Genomic DNA, 23,350 nt, shown 5'->3' on the forward strand with positions numbered 1-23,350 from the left:
AGTGGTTGGTAATGCAACCTGTGATTGAGCTGATATGGGGAAGTGCCACAGGATTTCTAATACAGCATGTTCGCTTTTTTCCCCAGGTCAACATGGATTCGTGGTTCTTTGTCCTTTTGCTTGGAAGTGGCCTGACGTGTCTAGGTGGGAACATCGTTACCTCAGGTGAGACGTTCGGGATTGAATGAGGAGATCCTCAAATCCTTAGTGATTTACTGCCTTCATCCCCTTAATTACCTGCCATGAAGAAGTCTCTGGCAGGAGTTGCAGATGGTAGAAGAAAATCAGTATGTGTGTCTGCTAGAAGATAATGCTGGGCCTGCAAACATCGAAGATCCTCACTTATTGTGTTTTTGTGTGTTTTTTTTTTTTTAATTAGTCATGCTCATAGTTAAGGTAGCAAAGGCAGGGGATAATATGTCTAAAACATCTGCTCTTGTATTGCCCTTATCATTGCAGTATCTAAAGCCATCTCCATACTGTGGGATTGGTTTTTTTGCACTGATGTAGCTACAGTACTGTAAATCTCAAATGTACATTGGATGCAAGATGGGGCTTCCATTAGTGTGACATACCCAGTGACCTACTGAGATAAGATATACTGGTGCAGGCCCCATTGTGCACCGGTGCCATGTGTTTATATTGAGTATTTGCACCGATGTAACGTATCAGTGAAGTTTGACTATGCAAATTCCCCAAGGCTAAGCAAGCCCTATATCAGGGATTGGCAACCTTTCAGAAGTGGTGTGCCGAGTCTTCATTTATTCACTTTAATTTAAAGTTTCACGTGCCAATAACACATTTTATCGTTTTTTAGGTTTCTCTCTATAAATCTATATATAATATAACTAAACTACTGTTGAAGGTAAAGTAAACAAGGTTTGCAAAATGTTTAAGAAACTTAATTTTAAATTAAATTAAAATGCTGATCTTAAGCCGCAGGCCTGCTCAGCCCGCTCCCAGCCTGGGGTTCCGTTCACCTAGGCCAGCAGTGGGCTGAGTGGGCCCTATGGCCAGAACCCCAGGTTGGCAGCGGGCTGAGCGGAGCCGGCAGCTGGGATCCCAGCTGACAAGGGGCCGGCAGCCAGCACCCCAGACCGGCGGCAGGCTGAGCAGGGCCAGCACCCCAGACCAGCAGGGGGCCGAGCTGCTCAGCCCGCTGCCAGCCTGGGGTTCCGTCCCTGCACATATACAGTGGGTACCTACCTTCTCCCTGGTTCTGGCCCATTCTCTTCCTCTCTCTCTCTGCACTGAGCTGAGGGTGGGAGTGGACCGAACACAGGGCTGGGGGTGAAGGGTCTGGCCAGGAGCTAGAATGAGGGAGGGGGCTCAGGGTTGGGGCAGGAGGTTTGGGTGTGGGGCACTTACCTGGGCAGCTCCCATTTGGTGCAAGGGGTGCAGGTGGGAATGGGGGGGTGCAGGAGCTCCCATTTGGTGCTCAGGGTGAGGGGTGCGGATGTGGGGGGTGCAAGAGTCAGGGCATGGGGTGTCGAGAGTGCAGGCGTCAGGGCAGGGGGCGTGTGAGGGGGTGCAAGAGTCAGGGATGAGGTCATGAGGGGGATGCAGGGAGCTAGGGTGCAAGAGGGTGCAGGAGTCGGCAGAGGGCTGGGGGCGTGTGAGAGGTGCAGGAGACAGGGCATAGGGTGTGAGGGGGCTGGGAATGTGTGGATAGTGCAGGAATCAGGGATGGGGTTGTGGTGGGCGGATGCAGGGGGCAGGGGTGCAGGGGTCAGTGCAGAGGGCTGTGGGGGGTGGGCTGAGATCAGGGGGGTGCTCCCAGCCCCCTGCCCTGAGCGGCTCACGGCAAGGGGCTGGAGGGATACGCCCTGTTCCTGCCTCCTTTCCCCGCGGCCCTGCTCCTGCCTCCTTACCAGTCTGAGCAGCGAGGGCGCTGGGGCTGCTCTTCTCCCCTCCCTCGCAAGGGCCATCGGCGGCAGGGAGGGAGAGGAGGCAGGGCTCCACGCAGCATGCTGGGGGAAGAGGCGGGGGAGGGGGAAGCTTAGCTGCCAGTGGAGCCTGCCGTACAGCAGCAGCCGGCAGGACCAAGCTTGTTTCTGCCCCCTGCCCCCGCCAGAGAGAGCGGGGGGCAGAGAAGAATGGGCTGGGTCGAGCAGCATTTTTAATGGTACACTGCGGCCTGCCGGAGTCCGGCTCAGCCCACTGACAGGATTCGGCAGCAGGCTGAGCGGGACCCCGGTAGGAGCAGCGTGCCATTAAAAATCGGCTTGTGTGCCGTCTTTGGCACGCGTGCCATAGGTTGCCGACCCCTGCCCTATATGCCGATTAACCAGTCTTACCAATGGTCCCACTGAGAATTCTTCCTTTCTGGACCCTAAATCTAGTATGTGTTTAGAGACACTGAGATTGAGTCCATGTGTGTGCACTGGATGCATCTATCACTGCCGATGCATGCAAGGTAATAGGTGCTTTAGGCATACACAGATACTGTATCAGCAGGGTTTATGCACATTCTTTATAATCCTTGGTTCATTGATTCCATTCAGGTGGACAGTCCTGATTGCCTGATGGGGCAGGAGGGAAGTTTTACCCCACAGTGTGCTGGCTGGAACTCTCTGAGGCATTTTTTAGCGGGCACATCCCACCTGACCAAAATCCTGCAATTGTGGATGATGGACATTGGTGGCCTTTGTGCCTTCCTGTTGGCAATATTACCCTGCTGATCTTACTGCCATGACAGGGAATATAGTGGGAGGTCATCTTTTTCTCCATTCAGACCCTCCCGCAGTGCCAAGTGAAACTATATTTGAACTCTGTTAACTCAGTGCAAACATTTGCGGAGTCAAATGAAAGCTGAGGTCAGCTGCATTTAATACTGAAAACCTGCCTTTTAAATAATCTGTGGCTGAGAATGAATGGAAAAGATTGAGATTGTCACATATCCCTGGTTGCCTAGAGCCAGACCCAGCTCCCATTGAAACCACTGGAAAGACTCCCAGGGATTTCAATGGGAGCTGGATCAGACACGTACCAGTCACTGAACTCCTGCGGTTCAGATGCAGGGTCTAATTCTCCTTTTACACCAGTGTTATTTGACTGAAGTCAGTGGAGTTATACTGAAGTAAAGCCAAAGGAGAATTGGTCCCATTTGGTGTTCCCAGGTTCAGCTGCCCCAGTGCTGGGGAGGAGAAGGAATAAAAGGAATAACGGTTATCTTGTGCTTTACTTTCAGTGCCACCGTCCACAGAGCACACCTCTGCCACGCATTCCATGAAAGCCCCTACATCAGAGCCAGAGGGCAGAAAGGGCACTAGTCCAGACAATCTGAACGCTAGCTCTCCAGTGACCGTACCTACCATGGCGCCTGGGCCTACTACCACGCAAGCCCCAAAGCTCCCTCTGAACACCACTGTCAGTTTGATGGGCAATGAAACCCAAACCACGAGGACAGCTGTGTCTGCACCTGGGTCCACCTCCAGTCCACCCAGCACGACGTCTTCTGCTGCACAAACAGCTTCAGAAGATGTAAAGACAGGGACCACAGTGGGGAAAATCACTATGGCAGTAACTTCTCCAGAAACCATTGTCACTTCAGGTATGGCAAGGACACTTTTCATTCCCTCCTCTTCTTCCCTGTGCTCCAGGCCCCTCGCCCCCTTAATACTTGGCTTTATTCTCTTTTCTTCTGTTTCCTGAGAACATTTGGAAAGGAGAAGTAAACTTTTTAGGGCCAGCTCCCCAGCTGGTGTAGACTGGCCCCTCTCCCCTGAAATGAATGAAGCAAAGTTGACTTACACCAGCTGATGATCTGATAGGGAAACAAAACTCAGGCTGTGTCCAGAGAAGAACAGTGGTATGTGGCTAAGGCACAGGATTGGGATGCCAGGAGTCCTGATTTCTATTCCGATTTCTGCCACAGGTTTTGGGCCAATCACATCACCACTGTCTCTTTCCTCATCTGTAAAAAGGTTCTGGTGATACCCAGTCCCAAGGGTTGCAAAGTCATTTTTTAAAAGAACACGTAAGCAAGAAAAAAACTCAGTGGGATCCTGCTCAGCTGAACTTCTTTAATGGTCCAAAGGGAGATATTATCACTGTGTATTTGTATTTTGATAGCACCTAAGGACCCCAGTCAGGGAGCAGGGACTCCTCATGCTGGGCAACATTCAAACACATATGAAAAACACAGTCCCTGCCCCAAAGAGCTGATGATCTAGGTCACAGTTCTCAATGGGATCCAAGAAAGACTTGCCCAGGAAAGGGATCAGGGCCCCCAACAGTATTTACTGAACAAGCAAATAACACAATGGCAGTCCCTGCTCCAGAGAGCTTACAGTAAAGGCCACTTTTACAAATGTGGCCCTTGATTTCTGTGCCCCAGATTCTTTGTGTAACCTGAGAGACTGTGGTTCGGTGGCTAAGGCACTGGCCTGGGGGGCAAGAGACTTGAATTCTGTTCCTAGCTCTGCCACTGACCTGCTGCGTAATCTAGGGACAGTCATTGAATCAATCTGTGCTTCAATTTCCCATCTGTATAATGAGGAGAATACTTCCTTTTGGGGGAGATTCTCTGTCGTGTTATGCTGTGGGTGTGACTAGATCGTCATAGTGGTCCATTCTGGTCTTAAAATCTATGATTATATAAAATGGGGAAAACCACTCTGCCACACAGGAGGGTTTCAAGCACTTTGTGATCCACAGATGGAAGGGGCTATAGAAGTGCTGGGGATTGGAATAACAATGTCCGGTGAAAGGAGTAATGGTTCAGTCACTGACACTCATTATGGTTTGTTTTGCTTTCTCTAGGTGAGCCATCAGAAGGCCCAGGTAAGCACTTACCATTAGACACTCTCGCTCTAAGTCTGTCTGGTTTTAACTGAGCCCTTGGTTCGATCATTCTTCGTATTAAGGTACCATTAATATATATTTTATAAAGGGTTAATAAATGACTGAGAAATGTGATATGCATGTTACAGACACAAGTAGCATATGCTATCAATTGTTATAAGCACCACACTGAAAAGTGTTTATAGAGGTTCATAAGCCATGGTTATAAGCAACCTGGTGGACTCAATAACAATCAATTAACAGTTTATTAAAACATCTAGTAGTTTATCAACCCTTTTGTAAACTATTTATAAATGGATTCATATGGTAAAGTGTGAGCCTTGTTCTTCATGGTTGTTTCTACCTTTTCTTACTCAAGCTTCATCACTTGTCCCATGTCTCTGCCTTGCCATTCCCAGGAGGGGAGTGGGTCCGTGGAAGGAGATGGGGGGTGGGTTTTTTCCCTAGCATTAATGTTCAAAAGAAGTTGGCTTTGTAAAAGCTGGAAACTCTCTGGGAGAAATGCACTTTAAATCTCACTTCATGTTCAATGAATTATTTGGTTCTTTTATGTTTTGGAAGCAGTACCTGTTCATCCCCTCGCCTCCTTTTCCCCTCCCAACCTCCTCCAGCCCATGTGCATGTCACACTGTTTTAAGGAAGACAGTTGTTTTACATTGCTGCTGACTTATCAGGAGATACTACAAGTAAGAAAAACACAAACAAGGATCACAGAAGTTAGAGGGTGAGAGAGACCTATTAGGTCACATCTGATCCACCCCCTGCCAGTCCATAGCTGTTCCCCACAGTGCTTTATCTTACAAGCATGTGTCTTGAAGGGTAACCGTTCCTGGAATTCTTGGACCCAGCTTTTTTATTGGATCAGGTCCTCAGCTCATAAAAATTGGCATCACCCCATTAAAGGCAATGGAACTGTTCTGATTGACACCAGCTGAGGATCTGACCCATAGTCTTTAGAAGCATGCATGCACGTGGCCACTGTTCTCTGCTGCACTGGTGTAGAACAGTGTAGCTATGTGCAGTCAAATTCTTAGGGGGCTCTTGTCTTTCTCACTGAGCCTTGGTTCTTCAAACCGACTTCAGATTTTACATAGCAGCAGCCCCCATTTCAGAGTCTGCTCAGCCTGACTGGTCTCTGGATTCATCTTCCTGTCTGGCAGCACTTTTTGCTTCATCTTCCACTAGGCAAAGCTAATGGGACAAGTACAGGACTCCCTCTTTAAGGGGCCATAGGATCATAATATGCTGAGAAGCTGAGACCCCAGTGTGAGGTTAAGTGGCAATAAAAGTGAACAGGGTTCTCAGTGCTACAAGCCAGCATTCATTAGAATGTAATAAAAAGCTTGAATTCCATTTGAAAATGGTATTTGTCATACTTCCACTGTTTACGAACAAGTGATTTCTTTGCCTTAAGAATTTCCTCAGTCTTGTGTGCTAGTTTTACTCCTGTTCTGTTTGCCACTATTATATTTTTATACAAAATAATCTTGACGACTTCTCAGTTTATTTTTATAGTCCATTTCAATAGCCACTGAAACCTTTATTTGGCCATCCTTCCTGAACCTGGTGAGTGGTATGTTTCTAGCAATACCAACCCCCAAGTGCTCAGAAATCATGAATCAGGTCTCAAAAACATAAGATCAGTTTAAATATGAGATTTGAAGAAAAAAAAAGTTGCAGTTATTTTATTTGGTTTCTGAGACAGTAGGGCTCACTCAAATCACGTTTTCAAATTTTTCTCCACAACCGGAATAGCTAGAAATGTACTTTTTTTCTTGAAATGAAAGCTGAAGTTCTCATGTAATCACAGCACTCCGGGAGATAGGGCATTAAAAGAAGAACCAAATATTGTGAGGCTGGCACTAAAATCACCAGGGTTAATTGTGTCACAATATTGTTCTGTCTCAATTTCTACCCTCCCCCCCCGGTTCTTCTTAAAACTTGTATTTCTCTGTGGCTAATGTATTTCTGTGGTTTTTTTTGTTGTGCAGGTGATTCTGAACCGGAGAGAAGAGGTGAGAAGTTCACATCTCATTGCCATATTATGTCAGTATAGTGTGTATTCCTCTGCTAAGCGTGACCAACTGTACTTTGGGATTTTTTTAATAGTGTGTGAAAGAACAGAATGCATTCTTAGGGGCAGGATATTGAAAGTCCTCGGGAGCCCGATTTTCAAGAACTCAGCACCTATTATTGGACTAAATGAGCTCAGCTTCCATTTAGACATCCGAGTAAGGTCCATATTTTCAGAAGTACTCAGCCATCCAGCAGCTCCTAGGGTGACCAGATGTCCTGATTTTTATAGGGACAGTCCCAATATTTGGGGCTTTTTCTTATATAGGCTCCTATTACCCCCCTACCTCCTGTCCTGATTTTTCACACTTGCTATCTGGTCAGCCTAGCTCCCCACGTGACCATTCTGATCACATTTTTTAAAGTGCTTTTTGCCTAATATGTTTGGGCTCTGTAGAAAATCTGGCACCTGTGGATGTTAAATTCTTTTGAAAAAATTACTTCTATCGGGAGTTCTAAACTCAGGGGTGGCTCCAGGCCCCAGCTCATCAAGCACGTGCTTGGGGCGGCATGCCGCGGGGGGCGCTCTGCTGCTCGTCGGGAGGGCGGCAGGCAGGGTGCCTTCGGCGGCATGCCTGCGGAGGGTCCACTGGAGCCGCGGGACCAGAGGACCCTCCGCAGGCACGCAGGTGCTTGGGGCGGCGAAATGTCTAGAGCCGCCCCTGTCTAAACTTTTTTTGAAAAATCTGGCATTAGAACCTCCCATAGAGCTGGGTGAATAATTTGTATCTATGGGAGCTATTTGAAGAATTTCCCCTTTCTTTTCTGCTTGAGAATTGCCTGTTAATCAGGATTTCCCCTAATGTGTTCATTTTTCAAAATTATTTGCCGAATAATTCCTGTGAATAATTCTTGTTCATGAGCAGATCTGCTAGCAAATAATCAAAATTCCAGCTGTTTTGATTATAATGATAGGTCATTTGGTCTGTTTCTGTCATGTGATTGGTTGAGTTTAGCTGAGAGACTTGGGTTTCCCACTGGAATATTTGCAATTACAAATTAATTCAGAAATATAGGAATTGCCAGACCAGATCAGACCAATGGTCCTTTTAGTTTGGTTTTCTGTACTTTGAAATTAGCTTTCTGCTGATATTTTAGCAATACTCTGTTCAGTGTTTCAGCTAGATTAGATTACAAGGTGCTCCAATTAACTTGGTTAGATTTTCAACTCTCATGATGCTATGCACAGTGTAAATAACTAGTTAGATACTGTTTCTGCAAATGTTCTTGTCAATAAACATGTTTGCTAGAACATTCTCAAAGTGAAAACAAAAGGGATACAGGCCAAGTGAATTCATTTTAAAACTTAGTTGTACACTTGTGGAAACTTTCTGCACAATTCCCCTACCTCCAGCACAGCATGTGTATTATTCAGTGCCCTCTCAGGCCTGCAAATGCTGAAACAAAAAATTGAAAAATTTTGATTTACTTTTCATCTCTGCTGCTGTTAGTTTGTGTTTTTGCACTTCACTGGCTTGGACAGTTAAACTAAACCAGTCAATTTCATTTTCTGGTTCTCGAGGACCAGTGAAAGGTGTTGGTGTTTTAAGTAAAGCAGGGGGGATATTTAAACAAACACACACATTTGTTGAGTTGGGCTTTTTTTGTTTTGTTTAAGTCTCATGAAAACACTTTTGTTCCCATTAGATACAACAAAACATTTTTATTGCCTGAGCCTAAATTTTTGCCATCTGTGAGGTTGCACTAGGGTACCTGAGAGCAGAATTTTATCCCATGAACCAGATCTCCTGTTGGTGTAAATCACTGTAACTCCATTGAAGTCAGTGAGTTACATTGATTTATACCTGCTGCAGATCAGGCATCATATTTTCATTCTGATTTTACTCTTCTTTGTGTCTAGATACTCTAGTTGTGGTGCCTGAACCTGCATTATTTACTTATGCAAGAACTCCCATTGGACCTGGTTTGATTTCTCTTACAATGATGTGTACATTAAGTAATTCCATTGACCTCAGTAAAGTTATGACACTGTGAAACCACGACAGAGATTAAAATCAGGCTCATTGGCTGACTTCATCAGGACTGATTGCTGCAAGATCAGGCCTGTTCTGAATACAGCATCTTTGAAATTACACTGGAGTTTTCCTTTATATCTAAGGAGCATTGTGAGCAAACATTATAAAGAGTTTATAGGGAAGTGAAGACTTTGAGCAAATATAGTTGCCGTCTTTTAAGTCAGGGCAAATGGCCATTGGGAGTTACTTACATTTTTTTAAAGTATCTAGTATCAGGAAGAGGGAAATTGCTGGTACACTTGTAAAGAAAGTTACAGCAATATCTTTGACGACACTTCAAAACTTACCCCGCTTAACAAATTGCTAGTGATGTCTCTAATGCAAGAAAGATAAAGGAGCTTTCACTGAAAGTGAGTGAAAATGTTCTGTATTTTTTCCCCCCCGTGATCATTAAACTTTCAAGAGGAGTGGTACAAGATGGTAATTGTTAGAGAATAAATTATTTAGGGGTGTTATATAAAAAACAAATAACCCTTTCATTTAACGTATACACTCGGTGTGTGTCTCTCTCTTTCATATGTACACCTATAGCAGTGTCTGTATAAGATATGTGCCTAGAAACCTGAAAGAATTTGGTTTCTGTGTTTGTTTTTTAATCCTCAGATGGCTGTAGTTTGGAATTCCAAGTGCTACTATAAGATTCATTACTGCAGAACATAGAGAGAGTTGAGCTTGATGGATTATGCCAGAGAATTAATGCCTCATTGTTCTTTGATTTGTTTCTTTAAATACGGTATTTTCAGAATGAAAATGTGTGTATCATACCAGATCTTGGTTTTATAGCATTGTCACTACATTGCACACAACAGGGCCATTCAGAACTTCCTCAGGACTAGACCCAGAACCACCTGTTTCAAAAGCAGAGGCCCCTACTAGTTGAGCTAGAGGAGAATCTCCTTTAGCTGAAACGAATATAGGGGCTATGACACAAAGTTGAGCAGTTCTGATTCCATCCAGCAGAAGATAGTGTGGGGCGGGGGGTTGCATTTGTAGACATGTATGTGTGCATGCATACACATATATGCCAGTTCATTACAATATGTACAAAGATATATTATCTAGTAGTTGGGGCAAAGGATTGGAAATCAAGACTCCTGAGTTCTTCAGGAGATCAGTTCACATCTGGCTCACTGTATGATTTTATACAAGTCACCTAGATTTATAGATTTTAAGGTCAGAAATGACCATTATGTTATCAAGGTATAATCCTGTATAACACCAAACAAGTAATTTCCTCTTGTGACTCCTGTATTGAGCCCAGTAACTTGAGTTTGATTAAACCATATCTTCTGGAAAGACATCCAGTCTTCGTTTAAAGACAAGAGATGGAAAAGCCCCTGTGTCTCCATTTTCTCATCTGTAGAATGGAAATACATCTCTACCTTATAAGGGTGTACTGAGGCTTAAATAACATAAGTAAAGTGCTTTGAGATCTTGGGATGACACACATCATATAATTGCAAAATATTGTTTTTCATAGATATTGATGAATTTTATTAAAAATTCCTAGTAATCCAGCAACTCACAGGAGGCCCATTGTACTAAACAACCTCCAAATTTATCCCTGTATCCTGGGGCTGACAATCTAAGAAGATGAGCAACATGTAAAGAGTTGGGGAGGAATATGCAATAACAAATACAGAATTTTATAGTGTATGTTGGTACTCACAACAACCAAAGAGTATCAGCCTCTTCCAGTTGCCCCTCAGCTGCTTGCTCCTCACCTCTAGTTTCTTGCAGGTATCTCAGCAGAGGTGAGCATTGAGAAATATGGAGGAGAAGGAACTTGGCCCTATGGATCAGTTCAGGGAGGACGTTATGTACATACAGGGAGACATGGAGAAAAGTGCTTCATCCACTAGACCACACTCCCATCTCACTGTCGATTTCCTGGTACTGTAAATATAGAGATTAGGCCTGATCCAAATGTTGTTGGGTATGGGGAAGTTCAGCTCCAGATCCCAACTAGGCAGCATGCACGTACCTATTAGGGCTGTCAAGCAATTAAAAAAATTAATCGCACTGTTAAACAATAATAGAATGCCATTTATTTACATATTTTGGGGTGTTTTCTATGTTTTCAAATATATTGATTTCAATTACAACAGAATACAAAGGTGTACAGTGCTCATTTTATATTTATTTTTATTACAAGTGTTTGCACTGTAAAAAGACTAAAGAAATAGTATTTTTCAATTCACTTAATGCAAGTACTGTAGTGCAATCTCTATTTCATTAAAGTTGAACTTACAAATATAGAATTATGTACAAAAATACTGCATTAAAAATAAATGTAAAATTTTAGAGCTTGCAAGTTCCCTTAGTCCTACTTCTTGTTCAGACAAACAACTTTGTTTACATTTGCAGGAGATAATGCTGCTCGCTTCTTGTTTTCAATGTCACCTGAAAGTGAGAACAGACATTCTCACGGCACTGTTGTAGCTGGCATCAAAAGATATTTACGTGCCAGATTGGTAGTTCCGGTTATATAGTTTCTGCATTGGAGTGTTGCTCTTTTAAGACTTCTGAAAGCATGCTCCCTACCACATCCCTCTCAGATTCTGGAAGGCACTTCAGATTCTTAAATCTTGTGTCGAGTGCTGTAGCTATCTTTAGAAATCTCATATTGGTACCTTCTTTGAGTTTTGTGAAATCTGCAGTGAAAGTGTTCTTAAAATGAACAACATGTGCTGGGTCATCATCCAAGATTGCTATAACATGAAATATATGTCAAGTGTCAGAGGGGTAGCCGTGTTAGTCTGGCTCTGTAAAAGCAGCAAAGAGTCCTGTGGCACCTTATAGACTAACAGACGTATTGGAGCATGAGCTTTCGTGGGTGAATACCCACTTCGTCGGATGCATGTAGTGGAAATTTCCAGGGGCAGGTGTGTGTGTGTGTGTGTATATATATATATATATATATATATATATATATATATATATATATGCGCAAGCAAGAAGCAGGCTAGAGATAACGAGGTCAGTTCAATCAGGGAGGATGAGGCCCTCTTCTAGCAGTTGAGGTGTGAAAACCAAGGGAGGAGAAACTGCTTTTGTAGTTTAAACAGTCTTTGTTTAATCCTGATTAAAGTTGAACTATGAAATATATGGCAGAATGTGGGTAAAACAGAGCAGGGGACATACAATTCCCCCCCAAGAAGTTCAGTCACAAATTTAATTAATGCATTTTTTATGACCGTCAGCTGCATGGAAGCATGTCCTCTGGAATGGTGGCTGAAGCATGAAGGGGCATATGAATGTTTAATGTATCTGGCACGTAAATACCTTGCAGTGCTGGCTACAAAAGTGCCATGCAAATGCCTGTTCTCACTTTCTGGTGATGTAAATAAGAAGCGGGCAACGTTATTTCCTGCAAATGTAAACAAACTTGTTTGTCTTAGCGATTGACTGAACAAGAATCAGGACTGAGTGGACTTGTAGCCTCTGAAGCTTTATGTTTTGTTTTTGAGTGCAGTTATGTAACAAAAAAAAAAATCTACATTTGTAAATTGCACTTTCAGGACAAAGAGATTGCACTACAGTACTTGTATGAAGTGAATTGAAAAATACTATTTCTTCTGTTTATCATTTTTACAATAACAATATTTTTAATCAAAATATACACTGATTTCAGTTACAACACAGAATACAAGATATATATGAAAATGTAGAAAAACATGCAAAATATTTAATAAATTTCAATTGGTAGTCTCTTGTTTAACAGTGCAATTAAAACTGCAATTAATCGCAATTATTTTTTTTAATCACGATTAATTTTTGGGGGTTAATCAAGTGTGCTAACTGCGATTAATCAACAGCCTTAGTACCTATATGTAAATCTTATTTTTATATACATGCATGTGCTGCAGGATCATGATACAGGCTGGGAAAGGCAGATCACATCAGGAGAGCAGTCCAGGAAGGAGCTAGGAACATCTGGCATGGAGCCAATGGAGAGATGAGGTGGAGGGAGGTAGTTGGGAAGTCATGTGGCTTGTGGTTGGAAAGAAAGTAATGTGTGTGATGGCTCATGGCAGGGAGTTTGGAGCAAGGAAGGAGACAGGATTCCTGCTGGAAGGGGAAAAGAAGAATGGCTGGTTATGAGTCCCTCTGTATACTACTCCTTAGAACAGTGGTCCCCAACCTTTTTCAGTCGCGCCCCTCTGGGAGCCATGGTCAGGGGCCTGGGCTGGGAGCAGGGCAGGGGCTGCGGTTAGGAACAAGGCTGCGGTCAGGGCTAGAGCTGCAGACAGGAGCGAAGCCACGGCCGAGGCTGGGGGCAGAGCAGGGCTGGGTGGTGCTCCCTTCCCACCCCCAATAGGGGCTCACCAGGGCCCTGCTGTGCTCCCCTGAACATTCCCCCGTGGCCCCTCTAGGGGGGCATGCCCCACAGTTTGGGGACCAATGCCTTAGAACCTAAGGATGCTACTTGAGAGTGTGGAAGCCATGTATAGAGAATATTGTACTGATTGTTGTCCTAGCCAGATCCACTTAAAAGAAAATGGGTTAATAATCTAAGACCCACTTGAAAGAACTGTCAATATAAACTTCCTCTAAAATTCCTTATCTGCAACACCTTGATTGGAGGAAGGATGGATTTGTGGTCAAGGCACTGGTCTGAAAAATCTGGGTTCAATTCCTGACTCTGCCACAAATTCACTGTATGACCTTGGGCGAGTCACTTAATTTCTGAGTCTCCTCTTCCCATCAGTAAAAAGGAGATAATGATCCTTCCTTTCTCCCATCCTTTGTCTTGTCTATTTAGACTGTAAACTCTTTGGGGAAGAGACTGTCTCTAACTAGTGCATATACAGCATCTAGCATGATGATGCCCCAATTTCATGTGGCTCAGCTGTAATGCAAATAATAGCTAAAAATGAGAGAGACTTGCTAATGTGAGGTAAATTTTCCATAGTGGACTTGAAGCTTGCACCTGCAAAATGTCATGAGTAAATCCCACATGTCCTATGGAAATCTGGGAATTGTGAGTCAGCTGCTCCCAACTGGGTGGATTTAATTGCTGCCTTGGCCTTACGTTGGCCCTCTGCTTTGGGGAGAATTTCACTCAGCTGTGTGCACGTTTCCTGTAACTGTTGCAGTCCTTGTAATAATGTCTGTAAATGACGTGCACACATTTTTGCGTGTGTGTATGTGTGTGCATTCATTTTGCATTTACAACCCCCAAACACCAGTGCTGACAAGAGTCTAGCAGCTCCCGTCAACAGGGAGACTGTACTAGACTAAGTGAGGGATGGAGCCAATAACAATGACTTAATGAGACAGCCTCGATGACTTGCCTTTTTTTCTCTCCCTCTTCCCCCTCCATGGGATTTCTTGACAGTGATGAGTTGCTGTTGACTTTGGCCTCTTTTGGCCTGTGCTGATTTCTAAAGTCAATATGGCCTTTTAAACTAAAATATCCAAACAAAACACACCTGGTTTATTTTCCCTATTCCCACACCCCACCCAACCACACTGTCTGTTGCTGGTTTAGGGTGTTGAAAAAGCAACAAGCACATAGCAGTGGGTGGAGTCCTTTGAGCTCCTTGCTTTGTGATTTACTTTTTCACTGGGCTTTTACAAACAAACTCTTTTTGGTTTATCTTGAGTTGTTTTTATTCTAGTTTCTCTTTTTCTCCAAATTTGATTGTAAAGAAAACTGAAGGGAGCCAAACAAGGTTGGCAGCATGAATTCCTGCAGCCTCTGGACAATGTTTAAGAAGTGTGGCTGGCTTTGTGGTTAAGGCACAGTTCTGAGACTCAGGAGATTGGGGTATTCTTGGCTCTGCCACAGACTGTGTAAGACCTTTGACCAGTCATGGGGGCAACCAGTGTGCTGATCTCCCTTGAAAATCTGGCCCTTCATTTCTGTGTGCTGTCTTTCTTGTCTAATTACATTGTGAGTTCTTTGGGACAGGCACTGTTTCTTACTATATATATGTACAGTGCCTAGTACTATCTAAGGTAATTATATGCCCCTCGTTACCATAATAATGAGGGCCTCGCTCTTTAGTGTATATAGTCTATATATTCTCACAACACTGTAAGAATAGGGAAGTACTATCCCCATTTTACAGATAGGGAACTGAGGTTCAGATAAAGTAAGTGACATGCTCAAGGTCTCACAGAAAATCTAGGGCAGAGAAGTGAACCAAGACTCCTCAGGTCCCAGGCTGTCTCTACCCATTGGACCATCTTTGCAGTAGGGCTCATATCTCAGTTGTAACTTCTAGGTTCTGTCGTAATGTGAATAATTAATAACACCCCTGTGTTTTGGATGTTAATTGAATTCCACTGAAACCCACTTTCAATTTTAGCTAAGTTTTTTGTGCAGGAATTTCCCTGTCTATTTTTAAATGAGCACCAAAGTTTGAACTCCTTTGTGGGTTTAGAAAGTGTGCAGGAGGGAAACCCTGCTCTCATAGGAGCTTTTGAGACCCACTAGATCAAGGCTGTCTTGCTGCAGAGACTATCAAGGGTATAGGAGGGATGTGTGACCATGAGATATGAACTGTGGGAAGGAATGGAGGGGGCAGTGGGAAGGCTTCTATCCGAATAGTGAACTTTAAGCACTCAGCCTTTTGCCCTCTGTCTGCCCTGGTCCCCTGTGCGCACGCACCCACTATGCCTCCATGGTCCTGCGTCCACCTACTGTGCCTTTTCTCCCCTGCCCTATTCCATGCTAACTCCTTTTTGTCCTCCAGAGGGGTCCCCACCTGCCCTGAATCACCCCTTCGTGTCTCACCAGTGCCCTTCCTCCTGCCTGCCTGCCCAGAGGCACCACTCCATGTGTGCGCACTCACCCCACTCTCCAGCTCCCTCCCCTGGTTCATGTCCCTCCCTCAGTATTGCCAACCCTACATGTTCAAAAACCATAAGATTGGTTTAAATATCATGACATTTTATTAATTTTATAAAAATAAATATATGATTTGTTTTCTTTGCCTTTTGGTTTCTGAGCCATTAGGGTGCACACAAGTCACATTTTCAAACTTTTCTCTGCAACCATGAGGGCTAGAAATTTAATTTAATTTTTAAATTAAAGTTGATATGCTCACATAATCACATGACTCAGGGAGCTGGGGCTTTAAGAAAAAAGAACCAGCTATTGTGAGACTTGTGATAAAATCGCAAGAGTTGATCACGCTGCCTTCTGTATCATGTCCTCTCCCAGATTTTGTGCCTCTCCACATTTCCCTTTAGTCTCCTACTCTGAAGTCCAGGCCCTGGCCCGTCACCTAACCCCATCCCCGCCCCATCGGGCTCAGTCTACCAGCTGAATTCAATTTATGTTCATAAACCTTTCTCTGTATGCACTTAACAACCCCAACCCCAGCCCTCCCAAAACCAGAAAAAGGCCCCTTGCCTCAGCAAGGCCAATGAGTATCTTGGCCAACCATTTTAGGGATGTAATTTAATAATATCTAGCTCTTATATAGTGACCTACAAAGTATCGTTATCCCCATTTTACAGATGGGGAAACTGAGACATGGGAGAGGAAGTGACTTGCCTAAGGTCACCCAGCAGGCCAGTGGCCAAGGCGGGAATAGAACCCAGGTCTCTTTAGGCAGTTCCATTGCTCTATCTGCTGGGCCAAGCTGCCAGAATAAACAACCTCTGCTTTTCCAAGCATAAACTAAAGGTGCATTTTCAGAACATCCTCACTTTAAAAGTCTTGCTTCGATATTTACTAAACTTCCCATGATGGGATGCAGTGTGCAGAATTTCAGGAGATTCAACTTCTTTTGTAAGGTTCTTAGAGAGGGGGTGAGAGAGTGAGTGTGAAGGTCCAGAAATTTTATTATCTGATGCAGCTCCTGCGAATGTCAGTGGAATTACTTCTGTTGACTTTAGCGGGAACAGGGTCCAGCCTACACAACAGAGCTAGCTTTAGTCTTAACTATAGACCAGCTTGCAATCCCCTTTCCCTTCCCCGGGCCAGCAAGCACTAAGTATTGTTGTTGTTGGTTCATTTCACTTGCATTCACTGTAAATGCAGCCCAAATAAAGAGACCAAGCTAATGATTCCCTAGAGCAGTAGTTTTCAAGCTCTGGTCCGCAGATCCCTAAGTATCTGCAGACTATGTCTAAGATTTCCAAAGGGGTCCACGCCTCCATTTGAAATTTTTGTGAGTCCGCAAATGAAAAAAGGTTGAAAACCACTGCCCTAGAGCGAACCCTTCCAGCCTCTGTTGGCAGGTGATTGGTGTGAGGCATGATTAATAGGCAGCGGCTTTGAAAGGGAGCACGTCTAGCAGCAGGATGCAGGAAGCTTGGGGTTTTTCACAGCTATACTTTTGACACTTCTGGTCTGACAAGTTAGAGCTTTTCTACTGTGGCCGTTAACTGTGGTCCCGCTGCCTGGCCCACCTAGAAAACCCCAAGCAGGAAACAAAATGTAGAGCCCCCTATCTGTTCCCTCTCCCCCAATCCCTGACAGATGTTGCATGCTGTGTGAACCGTTCTGCTGCTGCTCTCAGTGAAGTCAGTGGCAAAACTCACGCTGGCTTTCACAGTAGTAGATCAGGTCCTCTCTGAGCTAGCGTTTCATGATGAGTTAACATAGGGAGAGCGTTTTTGTGGCCATGTCTTGCACAGGGGTTAGTGATTGCTAAGGGCTTGGCTACACTGGAGAGTTGCAGCGCTGGTGGTGGGTTTGCAGCGCTGCAACTTACACACCATCCACACTTGCAAGGCACATACAGCGCTGCATCTCCCTGGCTGCAGCGCTGGCTTTACTCCTGCTCTGCCTCGGGTATAACTATTGCAGCGCTGATGAAGCAGCGCTGCTCCGCCAGTGTGGCCACCAAAAGCGCTGTAATTGGCCTCCAGCAGAATTTTCCCATAATGCTTTTAACTAAAGAACTCTTTGTTTTGTTATGATGCCTCTCTTTGTTTTGTTGTGAACTCGGGGCTCCCGGAGCTGCTTATCTAAAAAACAAACACAGCTCCTGTTTGCTGGGAATGAGGCAGGCAGAGGGATGAATGTCTACAGCTAGTGTTTGCTTTAGGAGAGAAACAGCACGGCGGGGAGGGGGAGGGGGGGAAAGGGAGTCCGTGGGAGCAGCTGCTTATCTGGTCTGCAGGCTGTTTGCATTTGAGTGAATGAGTCGTCGGGGAAATGGTCAGAATTTGCAAGGCAGGGAGCTGACACAGTGTCGGCTCCAAAAATCCACACTCTCTCTCTCCCCCACACTCCCTGTCACGCTCCGCCCCACCCCCCTCTTTTGAAAAGCACGTTGCAGCCACTTGAATGCTGGGATAGCTGCCCATAATGCACCACTCCCAACACCGCTGCAAATGTGGCCACACTGCAGCGCTGGTAGCTGTCAGTGTGGCCACACTCCAGCGCTTTCCCTACAGAGCTGTACAAAGACAGCAGTAACTCCCAGTGCTGCACATCTGCAAGTGTAGCCAAGCCCTCAATGCTTGTTGAGAGAGAGGAGAAGGTAACTCCATACACACAGCCAAAGCTGACTGTGAATGCCCCTGAAAATGCCAGCAGATGGTATTGTTGGCATCCCCGCTTGCTCCAGCTCATTACAAATGCACAGCATGTCCCCTTCAGGGCTACTTCACTGTCTGCTTGACTTTGCCTGGCTCCCCCCCATCTCTCTTCATATAGGGCACTAGCACTAGCAACCAGTTTGGCAGCTCTCAGTGATCAGCTGCAAGCACCTCATTTGTAAAACCTGTTGCATATTTCAAAGGGTGAGAGCATTTTGTATATGTGAATTTGCAAAGGAGTCGCACATTTCCTGCCCATGAAAAGTGTGTGTGTGTGTGTGTGAGAGCGCGCGCGCTAACAGTTGAACAGTTTTACTAAAGTTTTAGCTAATAACCTACAAGTGTTAATGCTACAGCATATATAGCGGCTTGCCTAGAATCTCATTCTCAATAAATTTAATATCCGTAGGGGGAGAGAAATAGATGTGAACCAAAACCCATCTCTGAGTTTGCTCACCCCCTCTCTGTGATGGGCTGAAGTTGATGCTAAATGTAATCACCTTGCACTCTGGGAAACTTTTTGGATTTGGATTTTAACTCTCCTACTTCAGAAGTGTCCAGGTCAGGGGGTTGTTTTGTTCATATTGCCCTCTCAGTACATAGGAGAGGGAGATGGGCCCTTAATCAAAACCATGATGCCACTAAACTTTGGATGTGGATTCAGCATAGTGACTTGTGCCCATCATGCCTCTAATACACACAGAACAGGGGTGAGCAATAATTTTTGCAGGGGGGCCACTCCACAAATGTTGGTACGTCATCACGGGCTGCACATTTCTACTGTATTAATGGAGGAGGTGCGGGGTCTGGGAGGGAGTTTGGGTGCAGAAGGGAGCTCCGGTCTGGTGCAGAGTGTTGGGGTGCAGGTGAGGGCTCTGGGCGGGAGTTTGGTACAGGAAGGGGTTCTGACCTGGGACAGGGGGTTGGGGTGTGGGACGGGGTGTGAGGTGCAGGCTAGGTCTGGAAGGCGCTTAGCACAGGCGGCTCCTGGCTGGTGGCACAGCAGGCTGCCTGCATGCTATGGCCCCACGCCGCTCCCAGAAACGGCTGCTGCTGGCATGCCTCTGTGCGCCCCTTTGGGGGAGGGGGCAGCGGGTCTCTGTGCACTGCCCCCGCCCACAAGCACTGTGTAGATGAGTGGACTCACCCCTGCGGAGCCCCCTGCTGGTGTCTTCTGGGAATTAGCTCGATTCAGCTCTGGAGCACCCTCTGACAGCTCTGATCCACCTGTCCTTTGGCCCCCGTGTCCCTCCCTGGACCCGGTGCCCTTTTGCCTGGGGTGCTGCCCCTGGCAGTAACTCCTCAGTCTTCGGGTCTCCCCTCCCTGGGGAACCCACGCCCACTATCCCCACCTTGCCTCAGTATCAGGCTACTGCCAGTCATTGTCTAGCCCCTGGGGCAGGCTGCAGTATCAGCCTACTCATCACTGCAAGAAGGGTTTGGACCTGCTGCCTTGGCCTACCCCTGGGCTGCCCTCTGCAACCCCCAGTACCTTTTAGCCCAATGCTAGGCCGCAGCCTGGGGCTTTCCAGGCTGGAGCTCCCCAGCTCCTCAGCCTTACCCCAGCCCTGCTTCACTCAGGTACCTCGTGTCTAGCTCCCTGCAGCCAGGCCCATCTCCCTCTATAGCTAGAGAGAGACCTCTGTCTGCTCCTGGCTTCTCTGCCTTTATAGGGCCAGCTGAGTCTGTTTGGGGTGTGGCCCCAGCTGCAGCCACTTTCCCCAATCAGCCCAGCCTAAAAGCTGCTTTCTCCAGCCACAGCCCCCTCCCAGGGTTATTTTTAACCCTTCAGGGTAGGAGCAGGGGTCCACCCTACTACACACTGCTACCACAGCTTCCGGAGCTGTGAGGACGTTGCTGGGAGCGGGGGCAGCGCACGGAGCCGCCTCCCCAACGCCAGGGGTGTGCAGAGACCTGCCAGGAGCAGCCAGCCGCTTCCGGGAGTGGTGTGGGGCCACAGCAGGCAGGCAACCTGCCTGAGCGCCCTGCTATGCCATGGGACTTTTAGCGGCTAGCAGATCGCGATGGGGCAGCCAAAAAGCTTGGCGGGCCGGACAGAAATGTTAGACGGCCGACTCTTGTCCACCCCGATGTAGAAGGAAAGGGAGACATTCCACTGTGTGAAATACTCCTAAAATAGTTCCGTTCCTAGGGTCAGATCCTGCAGTAAAGGATTTTTCAAGGAAGGTTAGGGTGCACAGAATCAGTATTTGGAGTATAAAATAGGATATCAGTTTGGGGCACTCTGTAAGTGATCAGTAATGCTGAAGTATGCAATCTGTGTTTCTATCCTGTATGACTTGACAATGTATCATTATTAAACAATTTGATCATCTTTAGGCCAGAAATTGTAGAGTGATCTGGCTTGTAAAATGATATAACTGGATGTTTTAAGATTGCTGCTGCTGCTTTTTTAACAGAGTCTACTTTTTTGTTTCAGATGAGACTCCAATTATAGCTGTAATGGTGGCCCTATCTTCCCTGCTAGTCATAGTATTTATAATTATTGTGCTGTACATGTTAAGGTAAGAAACACTTATAACACTCACTTCCCTATGGGATTTTAGTGACCTGTTTTCAGTCTCCTTAAGTTAATTAACACACACTATTAAGCAGATGGCTTGCAGCTATGCTAGCTTGGGCCTTTTGTTCGGTTTCCTAAGCTAAGCAGGGCTGGCTTAGCCAGTATTTACAAGGAAGACTTCCAAGGACTATGCAGGTAGTGTGCTAGTAATTGGGTAGGTGATGCTTTTCCCTGTGGATCAGTGTAAAGCAAATCCTCCTCATAATGGTAGGAGGTGCTGTGCCACTAAAGATGGATTATTTGAGATTATAGGTCCCGACTCCTTGTGCCGTTAAAAGTCTGATACTTTTTGCAACGGTAAGCGTGCTACCGATGAAATTTTATTTTGGGTAACTATACTCACTAACTAAAATCCCTCTGCATTTAGAGCTGGAGATGATTTTTTTTTTCCACTTCAACCTTGATTCAAAGCCCATTGAAGCAAATGGGAGTCTTTCTATTAACTTCAATGTGTTCTGCGTCAGGCCTTGAAACAGTGGCCCCATTCTGCACTAGAGGTGGATGCATTTAATAGGTGTGTGAAGTGGTCTCTCTGATCTGGAAAAAGCTTTGGAATCCTTCAAACTGAAAGATGTTGTAGACATGATATATTTTGATATTAGTAAGGCTTTTGACACAGTGTCACATGACATTTTTGTAAGCAAATTAGGAAAATGTCTAGGTGAAATTACTATAAAATGGGTGTACAATTGGTTGAAAGACTGTACTCAGAGTAATTATCAATGGTCTGCTGTCTGACTGGGAGGGTGTATCTATTGGGGTCCAGCAAGGGTCAGTCCTAGGTCCAGTACTATTTAACAGTTTCATTAATGACTTCGATAATAGAGCGAAGAGCAAGCGTATAACAATGTGTAAATGATACCAAGCTCTGAGGTGTTGCAAGCACTTTGGAGAGCAGGATTAAAATTCAAAATGACCATGACAAATTGGAGGATTGGTCTGGAATTGACAGCATGAAATTCAGTAAGGACAAGTGTAATATACAACACTTAGGATTCAAAAATCAAATGTAAACTACAAAATGGGGATTAACTGGCTAGGTGGTAGTACTGCTGAAAAAGATTGGGGGTTATAGTGGATCACAAATTGAATGATAGTCAAGAATATGATGCAATTGTGAAAAAGGCAAATATCATTCTGGGGTGTTTTAACAGGAGTGTTATAACGTACTGGAAGTAATTGTCCCACTTGCTCAGCACTGGTGAGGCCTCAGGTGAAGTACTGTGTCCAGTTCTGGGTGCCACACTTCAAGAAAAATGGATAAATTAGAGAGAGTTAAGAGGAGAGCAACAAAAATGGCAAGATTTAGAAAACCTGACCTATGAGGAAAGGTTTAAAAATGGAGCATGTGTAGTTTTGAGAAAAGACTGAGGGGGGATCTGACAACAGTCTTCAAATGGGTTAAGGACTGCTCTAAAGAGGACTGTGATCAGTTGTTGCCCATGTCCAATGAAGGTAGGACAAGAAGTAATGGGCTTCATCTACAGCAGGGAAGATTTAAATTAGTTGCTAGGAAAAACTTTCTAACAATGAGGATAGTTAAGCACTGGAATAGGTTTCCAAGGGAGGTTGTGGAGTCCCTGTCTCTGGAGATTTTTAAGAAAAGGTTAGACAAACCCCTGTCAGGGATGGTCTAGGTTATTTTGGTCCTGCCTCAGCACATGGGGCTGGACTAGATGACCTCTCAATGTCCCTTCCTGCCCCACATTTCTGTGATGTGTTCTATAAATGTTGCTTATTAGTGAGAGCAGATGACAGTCACTGGAACTATACTTTACTTTAATGAAACTTTCTTAAGTACATTTTTAAAGACGCAAAGCTCTAGATTGGACCTTTCTGAATTGTAGCCTCATTAACTGCTCTCGCCCTGAATGCAAATGGTCAATTAGCAGTGAGTGTTTATTCACCTCCAGTAAACATTTTATTTAATTGCCGGAATGTTTAGTTGATTTAAAAAAAAAAAAAGGCAATTTCCTTTGGTGATGGGAAAATTCCCTTCATTTCTTGGCTTGGGCCCATGGCGGTCCCAGTGGAAGTAAATGGAGTTTTGCCTTTGATTTCAGCATAAGCATGATTTGGGCCTTGGCCACCTGGAACTTCAGACAACTGTTAGATCTTATAAAGCAATGTCAGTAGCCTCTCTCTTTCCCGTCACTTATAGGCCTTTATTCAGCAAAGTAATTAACCTAAGCCAATGGGTCTTAAACATGTGCTTGAAGTAAAAAGTGCCCGGTTAAATGTTTTGTTGAATAGGAATAAGTTTAAGCATGTATTTACGTGCTTTGCTGAATCAGGCCACAGAACATACACTTCTGGGGTACCCCATTCTTAATGCTTGTCATTC

The 23,350-nt window shown here is 45.0% G+C and overlaps 1 protein-coding gene across 8 annotated transcripts in view; it reads left to right on the forward strand.

Annotated features, from left to right (window-relative positions):
• The window catches only part of PTPRA (protein tyrosine phosphatase receptor type A), a 240,968-nt gene that overhangs the window by 177,754 nt on the left and 39,864 nt on the right, over nt 1-23,350 (forward strand). For 7 of the 8 annotated variants that reach the window (XM_045017593.1, XM_045017591.1, XM_045017592.1 and 4 more), the window contains 5 exons: nt 87-165; nt 3,191-3,553; nt 4,765-4,785; nt 6,798-6,821; nt 20,863-20,947. In XM_045017593.1, the coding sequence (XP_044873528.1) occupies nt 87-165; nt 3,191-3,553; nt 4,765-4,785; nt 6,798-6,821; nt 20,863-20,947 (572 nt within the window). Of the gene's footprint in view, nt 1-86; nt 166-3,190; nt 3,554-4,764; nt 4,786-6,797; nt 6,822-10,689; nt 10,809-20,862; nt 20,948-23,350 lie in introns of those variants that run through there. The other variant, XM_045017598.1, reaches the window with a different exon arrangement.

Source organism: Mauremys mutica, chromosome 5, assembly GCF_020497125.1.
Source record: "Mauremys mutica isolate MM-2020 ecotype Southern chromosome 5, ASM2049712v1, whole genome shotgun sequence".
Lineage (NCBI taxonomy): Eukaryota > Metazoa > Chordata > Testudines > Geoemydidae > Mauremys > Mauremys mutica.